General features: G+C 31.2%; 1 protein-coding gene across 1 annotated transcript; it reads left to right on the top strand.

Moving 5' to 3' along the window:
* The first annotated feature begins 4605 nt into the window (after positions 1-4605).
* LOC131855535 (brachyurin-like) lies at positions 4606-9186 on the top strand. The gene is made up of 5 exons (XM_059206810.1): positions 4606-4833; positions 6330-6603; positions 6915-7010; positions 7955-8154; positions 9079-9186. The coding sequence occupies exons 1-5, from the start codon at positions 4606-4608 to the stop codon at positions 9184-9186; spliced, it is 906 nt and encodes a 301-aa protein (XP_059062793.1).
* The last annotated feature ends 73 nt before the right edge of the window (positions 9187-9259 follow it).

Here is a 9259-nt window from a genome sequence, read left to right as displayed (position 1 = left end):
ATGTTAAATAGACATTACTATATGTATTTATACCTGTACATATGATACAATCTTGTTTTGAATCATTGCTATTTATATATTTTTTTCTTCTATAAATTATACTGATACTGTGCTTGTGAATCACTGTTCATCCCAACGGATACCAACATCTCACTTTCAATCTAAGTTATATTTGCAGTGATTAACTTGTGTTCACAAGATATTGAGGATTTTTCCTATTCTTCTTCTTTTTTTTCTCTCTCTCTCTCTCTCTTTAGTCTCATCCTCTTTAGTAACAAAGTTATATTAAATAAAACAAACCACATGCTTATAAAGGCATAGCATAAAACACCAACAATCAGGAATTCTCATAAATATATAACGGTTGTATAGAATGGGAACGAATTTCCATGCATGGAAAGTTATGCAGCCTATGAATAACCACATTACCAAGGTCATCAGCAAAGTTTTCTAGAATATCCATATCTCTTTACTTTTCTAACAATCTTGTCTGTCTGTGTCTCATAATTTTCCTCTATAATAATTTTAAAGCTTATGTACTTTGAATATCTTAACATTGCCTCCCACAGAGACTATTTAATAATAACTAATTAATATACAGAAACTTCATTAGTCAAATCATAAAATATTTTATAATCCTGTAGTATACAAATACATAAAAGGTAAGTTACATAATCCATTTAAAAATAGTATCAAATTTTTTCTTTCTCCTCTATTTCACCATATCACAGTTTACATGTATTCACTTAATTCTCTCCCATCTGTCCATACCTATATACAACAAAAGAGTGCTATGCACTCATTTATTTCCATTTTCCTGCCATAATATCTGAATTATAAAGTTTATTATACAAATTTCACAATTCTAGACCGCACTGTTTGACACAATCCATGTGCTAACTTCAAGATGAGTTCATTATTAACTCATGAATGCTTTAAATCAGTTATTATCATCTTCTGATATACATTTATTTATATTAATATTCAATAATATATTCTATATATTCTATTTTTTTTTTTTTTATTATCTGTACTTCACAAATATATAATACAATTTGAATTTAAACAATTATGATTTCCTCCTTGGTTGACATTTCAATTCCAATACAGATTTAACAATGAATGTCCACTTTATAGTTTCTTAGTACTGTCATTCTACAAATGACACTAAATAATAAAACTCAATGGATAACTTAAGCTCAGATCCTTGCAGCAAATCTTCAGTTCATTAGCTTATGCAGTACACAAGATTGGACAATATAGCAATACATTGCAATATATTACAATAGTCTATTTTCATTATTGTGATAACAATTGTCTTATGTTGTACATATTCATATTATAAAATCATGACATTTTGTGCAATTTACTGTATGGAGAGTTATAACTCATCAAAAGGCAAATACTCTCACTGTTGCGACTCAATATATATATCCAAACATTCTGTATGTACACAAATATTAACTTATTTCAAAAAACTTTTATTCATATTCATAACACTAATAGTAAATTTAAAGACAAACTTGTTGCTCAAGTATTTTTTAGAAAATTCAACAGGTTTCTTGTACAATCAATAATACACTCAAGAGCCAACAACATTCATTTCTGGATTTACCAAAAGCTTTTCTTTAGGTTAAAAGACAACTTCATAAATTATAAAACTAAACTAAAGTCAACAGGTCTTTTGTACAATCAAGACCCAACAACATCCATTTCTGGCTTTACCAAAAGCCTTTCTTTAGGTTAAAAGACAACTTCATAGTTTACAAAACTAAACCATGTAAGAATAGTCTTACCTGTAATCTATCACTTTCTAACATGACACATATTAATTGGGTGCTTATAAATTCCAACAATCACTTACTAAACATTGTCTCAAATGACAAGTGTACATAGCTACAGGTACCTGCACAGGACCTTTAAGTACCTTTATTGATCAACAATGGCTGCTAAGGGTCATTCTAATGAATTTCAAGAGAAGCATCAAAGAAGTGAACCAATTGCTCAAACATATAATACATTCAATATGAGCATACATATACTTAATATATAATTCCAGCATAATATGACACCTTTGAGGAATTGGATATCATCTCTAGGTGCTTTTTCAACACATTAATAATCAATATCATATGATAATGATAACCTTGAGGATCCTAATAGATCTCAATTGGATTTTATACTAATTAATAATTAAATAAGGAACTATTAATAATAATAGTTTACAGTTATTCGGTTTTTAACATTGGAGTTTACTACCAATTGTTAGCCATTGCTATATATATATACATATATATATATACATTTATAAAATTCAAAACACAGCAAGAAATAAATATAATAATTGTACTATCAGAGTTAAGTACTATTTTCACTGAGAGCTTCACAGCTAATCATGAGATAGCATCTAAAATGTCTTTAATATGTAATATTATGAAATATAACATGTTATGTAGCTTGTATCAGTTTATGTCAACTGTGTCTATCTATATTAATATGCTTTATTAATTCATTAATAAACACATATCAAAGTATCAACCAATATAATATATATATGACAGTATCTCAATTTGGGAATATAACCACAATCAAGACATATACCTGGACTATGCCTGTGATTGTCATTTATCTGAAATGGGATCATCAAACATATATGTGTACCTATGTAAAGAAATAATAACAATTCTTCAATTCAATTCACGTAGAACAAACACACAAAACTGAACAGTAAGTTTGACTAATTTACTGTGAATTAGCAACAAACTCAGCAATACCATTACACTGTTTATATGTATAACACGGTATGTGTTCTCATGTTCAACCTGTATGTCAACATAGTTAATGTAACTGTTTCTAATCTGTTGATATCCTATCATACTCTATCATAGGCATTAATAACATAACAATAGTTACTCTGTATTTTAAACTAATTAGATATCCATGTTGTTTTATACTTAATGTATTCATAATACTTCTTTCTTAGGTATATTGTATAGCTCAATATCGTGCTACATGTCATGTCATTACTCTCGCAAGTTATCGTACATACTAAATCTATTTAATATGTAGAAAGCAATTCATCCAAAAGTTCAATAAAACAAGTGAGATACTGCGTTTAATGGTATGCGTGTTATTAACGTAAATTCACTTACCACAACTTCTAGTCAGAATTACCTTACAGTCGAATTTGTAGGCGGGATTGGTACCGCTTCTGAACTTTTAAAATCACTAGTATCCTGACGACTTAGGCGTAATGCCGGTTAGTCAGGGAGAGAAACACCTCAATGCCTACAATATTCACAATTATCTATCTCTTATTTGTTTTTATAATAATATAAACACTTTCGCTCCAAAACTCCCGCTGCCTCCGTTCAATTATCCGTCATCCACTTGTCAATGTCACATAGATTACTTTGGCTCTGGCCTCTGACGTTCCGTTTCAGGTTACATGATTATTGACTTTACCATTTTTAATTAATGGTGCGTCACGCGATAGTTAACAATTGCGATGACTCAACGAAGCACAAATTGGTCGTTCATATTATAAATACGTAGTTTATACTTAAATTAAGTTGTAACAAAGTTTATACATAGAGAGTACCTAATGTAAAATATAACTGAATAATACAGAATAAGTCTAAAAATCATATTTGTGCTGTAAAAGTAAAGTATAAACCCAAAATTTATTGTGACGAATATAAATTAATTACGTGTATAACTTTGTACACATATAAGGCTGACAACTAAAAAAGTGGCAACTGTCATCTAGGTACTGAACTGAGATTGTCTTTTATCATTTTTTGTATCACGCGTGGCCATATCGAAGGAACGAGTGTAATATCTGTCACCGTCCTCTCACATTTTCAAGCCTTACACAGTCTTAAAAACAAACTGGTTAATTGATGAGACAGAGGTACTAACGCATACGATTTGGAAGAATGTCTAATTCGGGTATTTTACTATCCTACGTAACTCTTGTTCCTGAATTAATAATCATTTATAGTTCTTCTTATTAAGTTTGATTTAATTGTGATCTCCTATTGGTGCTTTAGTTACCCTGACAATATAGAGTATATTGTTAGCATTCATTCATGAAAAATGATCAAAAATATCCTTAATTTGCAATACGATTGGTATGGAGGAAGGGGATGTGAGTGACAAACGACACTTTTACTAATATTGTATCATGTCTGGTTAACCATTCTTTCCTCCAAACTCCACGAGATTCTCTCTGGAATCGCGTGGAGATACAAACATGAAAAACCATCGTGATGTTTCTGGTGAATCTATTATGATAGGCTAGTACGATAGGCGATAGGCTAACTGACCTGCCCTCAGGCTCATCGTACCACCCCCCGCCAGTGTATACCGTTAGCGCACTCGAGTGCACTATACTATTATCAATCAATAATAGAAATACGATTAGTATTACAAAGCATGCGTCCATTCCCATAAAAGATATTTAAATGTTATAGAATATGATTACAGCTTAGTTTTAGATAATTAGACGACAACATAAAGATAATATTGATAATGAAGGTATATAAATAATGAACAATTAACATTGAGAATAGTGATTTGGCTGTGGTAATACGTAAATAAAACATGCGTGTCTTGGTGCTATTGGGTTTAGTGGTAGCAGTGGCCAGCAACCCACTTACAGGGATCAGAAACCCGCAGTCATACCATGAGCTGGTGGGCATCCCTCTTGCGAAGAGAATCAAAGAGGCTGAAGATAAGCTCTTCGCCGGAAAGGATTATGAGACCGTAGTGGAACAGCAGGGCAGGATCGTGGGAGGAAGCGTTGCCGACGATAATGCGCATCCTTATTTGGTGAATACATATTTAAAAATATACTAGTTATAACGCGCGACGTTGCCCCAGTTGTAATCTATATCGATTACAGTTATAATCTAACCGTATTCAACTGGGGCATTTAAAGTACAAGTCTAACGGTCTTATTACAAAAAATCTGACGTGATCTAAATGATCGAGGTTTAAACCATTCCTAAAGTTAATACCTGGAATAAACCTAATATCATTATGAATACAGATCCAACAGAGGATTACTTAGTATTATAGTTAAATCGTTAATTATATGTATATTCCCCACAGTTATTATACAGAAATCAATTTACTCAACTCCATCTAGTTCCAAGGTAAGCAGAGCTTGTTTTATGGGTACTTGACAACGGATATAAATACTTAAGTACTTTTTTATTTTTACAATAAATACATATATAATGTACAACATTTATAAAAATGTCTGGGACATATATAAATAATTATACTCATGAATACAAATGTTTGCACCCCGCGAGGAACCAAATCCGCGACCATCGGAGGTAAAGCGGTGTACTAAACAGCAGTGCTAAAACCGAGATCGTGAAATATTATGAACAAAATTAAAAAGATAATTTCTCCTTTCTAAAAATAGGTTTTAGATAGATAAGTGTATAATAACAATAATATATAATAATTATTTGAAAACATTTTTGTTTAACAAAAATCGTAATATCGATTCACTAATGTATTTTCTATTGCTCTCTTAGTATTATTAAAAATACCTATACAATATTCATGGTGTACCGAGCTACATATCCTCAGGTAATCTAATTATGACGCAGTTGAAATGAACATGATAAATTACAATGATAATATCATTAATTCAAATTGATTGATGAAGGTATTGATTATTGTGAAGGTGAGTTCAATCTTTACAATATAATCATCAATCAGTTCAAACATTTATATTTATGATTATTATCTTTTCGTATTCGTTTGGGTGTTTTCCTATATAAATTATATATTATGTCAGCCAGCGACTGTATGTTTAGTACACAGGATAAATACATATTTATTACTTTAATTGTACACATTATACATATAAACGGAATATTTATCATAACAATATTATTTATGAGCTCCCGATATTCCAACACTATTTTAAACGTCATTGGTCACATTGGGAGATCATAAATATTTATGATACGGGGTATCTATAAATTGGATAAATATCACGTTTATATTTATATATAAACAACAAAGTGTACAATTGTAAACAACGGTGAATACAGGTAAAAACAGTGTATTTATTATACACACACTTTTTGACTTTTTTCAAGGTCTTTTTACTTTGTATATGTAATATGTGTATTATATAATTTTATTTTATAGGTATAATGAAGCTTTATTGAAAAATCTAAGTCGAATAAATCCATAGACGAAGCCCTGATTAATTTGGAACTAAATAAATCAAATAAAAGTAAAATTAATTAATTTATTTTACCCGACTGTCAAAAAGTATCAAGCGTTATTTTTTATTTCAGGCTGGAATTATAATCAATTTCGTGAACATCGCTGGCCAATCTGCCTGTGGATCAAGTCTTATATCAGCCAATCGTCTGGTAACTTCCGCCCACTGTTGGTCCTATGGACATTTACAAGGGGAGAGTTTGACTGTGGTACTGGGCTCACACTTTCTGTTCTATGGTGGCACGAGGATATTTACTTCTACCGTAGTCGTGCACCCGCTGTGGAATCAATCCAATTTGAATAACGATATTGCCGTTATTTACCTGCCGTTCGATATCTCCTTCACAGGTACAATAATGTTTTTAATGCAATCAATATTTTACATCTACTTTATTCCAATTGTAATTATCTCAGAAAATATAGAAAAAAATTTACTCTCATATATCATAAATATTGCTCTGCTTTATCTTCGTACCAAAATAGTCGTTTGTTTTCGCACGGTAAACAGTAATTTTATTGCTGTATTTAATAGAGTTATTTAAAGTTGGTTTTAAAATAACTTTATTGGAATACATAAAATAATACTGAGATTCTGTATTATTTGTTTCTATTACTATAGTTGTAAGTAATAATAATTTATACGTTGTTTTTCTAAACAGAGAGCATCCAGCCGATTGCGCTGCCGTTAGATCATTTGACTGATCAATTCGTCGGACAATGGGCTACTGCTGCTGGATATGGCTTCATCAGCGACGGTAAGACTTCATTTAATTTTTAAAAATATAGATATAGACAATATACTAGCCAATATAGACCGCATTAGGTTTGCGTGATGTGCGTTGGATTTCAAATACATGTACATAACAAGATAAAGGTATGTAAAATGCTGCACACAATACGATATTGTTAGTCGTTTCGTACCTGTGATACTAGTCGTGAAAGTATTTCTGGTTAATAATTATTGAAAAAAATATAATTTATAGGATTTTCAATTAAAAATCCTATAAATTATAAATTTTTAAAGCGAAGTGGTAAATTTACCCCTTCATTTCTTCTTCTTTGGAATACAGTGAAATCTGGTTAAATGAGATTTAAATGTACCAAGAATTATGTCCCAATTATTAAAGGTTTCCATTAATGTAATTTTCCAATTAATCATTTTAAAATTATAGTTGTCTCACTTTCAGAGGCCCACGCTTAGAGGTCGCAATGTACAGTTATTCCATTATTGAAATAGTACTAACAAACAAAGCATGTGCGAAAGATATTTAAATGTTTTTTAAACAAACGTGTTAAAACCTGTCCCAATCTGATTAATTTGTCTCACTTATACCTACTTATACTGGGAATTGAGCGTTAGAGTCTCAATTAAACATCGGAAACATCTTAGAATTCAAATCTCATTTAACCAGGTCCCAAAAGTTCTATTAACAGATTTAATTCAATGAAAAAGTACCGGGGTATCATTGCAACTTTCAATAATAGAGTTTTGTAACATATACATACAGGTCCCAGTTTTTAGTTTTATAATTACTATTGTATTATACTTCTGCAATATTTATGTATAAAATGGGCATATTGGCATTTATGTATAAAGTGGACATAAGTTCTGGGTACTACTCGGAGTTTCCCTCTCTGCCACTGCCAAACCATGGATTGTTAAGAAGTTAGTCTCTCATAGGTATTTGTTTTTTTTCAGAGCAAACTAGCATTGATGTAAATACCGTTGTGAGTCAAGTAGACCTACAAGTGATCTCAGTGGATCTGTGTCAACAAAGCTTCGGTCCACAGTTCGTCGTACAAAGCACCATCTGCACATCTGGTGCTGGCGGCGTGGGCGTCTGCAGCGGGGACTCTGGTGGTCCTCTTTACGTCACAAGAAATGGCGAGAAAATTTTAGTAAGTATTATATTTTTATTATCATACGTCTATTAATAATTGTACTAGAACCAATCAAAAATATATATGTACCACAGACTATGTATTCATATAATAAATTAACATACCTACATTTATATAGACTGCAAATAACTTATTCTTGTCTGGATTATTTGAAAAAATGTTAGCGTACTTCGTCTAAACAACTATTATTGAGAATCTCACATATTTTAGCAGTTAAAATTGATTCGTAAGTTGTCATTAAGTTTGAAGATTAAGATTTGGCAGTGATATTACATTTATACATACAATTAATTCATCCTTCGAGGATTAACAGCCTTATACAGGAATAGAAATATATATAATCTTTATGCAAATACACTTATTACAAGCACTTTTGAATAGTCACTCTATACGCTAATAATGAAATTAATACCCGGACTGCTAAGAAAGGGTATCAATTTTAAAGTTACCCTAAAAGAATAATGGAGGAATGAAGCGATAGGGTCCACATTGAATAGTTCCCATTAATTTACTAATCTTTACCACACATGACATGGGTTAACTTACAGGATAATGACAATATTTCATAGTCATTTGAAGGACTTGTATCCAGAGCCGTAAAACACATTAATAAAAAAAATTGGTAATACTTCGTATTAACAGCTCATACAGCTATGACGCGCTGCTAATCATGCTATTGCGACTGCGCGCTTTAAGATATTGTGAATCTGTGGTGCTTTACGTTTACGCGGGAAATTAAAAGCGACCATTATAAGACTTGTGCAGAAATATTCTTTTGTAGTATTCTTTATTGTAATTTATTGTGCTTGTTTTTATATACTTTTTTGTATTTGTTACTACCTTAATATACACTAACCCGACTATTAATATCACTCCTACTAACAAAAACGAAATTGACAATGTAATATTTTTAATTTTCAGATCGGAGTAAGTTCTTTCGTAGCCGCTGCAGGTTGCACGCTCGGCTTCCCATCTGCCTATGCTCGTGTCACCAGTTTCCACCATTTCATATTGGAACACATGCCATGAAAAATAAATGTTACAATCCGTGCAAAACAATTGACTTTATTATTTAAATATCTGTGATGTATTGGTTTTAGAA

The sequence above is a fragment of the Achroia grisella genome, unplaced genomic scaffold (assembly GCF_030625045.1).
Source record: "Achroia grisella isolate CSIRO2021 unplaced genomic scaffold, CSIRO_AGI_Agris_v1 utg146, whole genome shotgun sequence".
Lineage (NCBI taxonomy): Eukaryota > Metazoa > Arthropoda > Insecta > Lepidoptera > Pyralidae > Achroia > Achroia grisella.
This window is presented reverse-complemented; position numbering and strand designations above follow the sequence as displayed.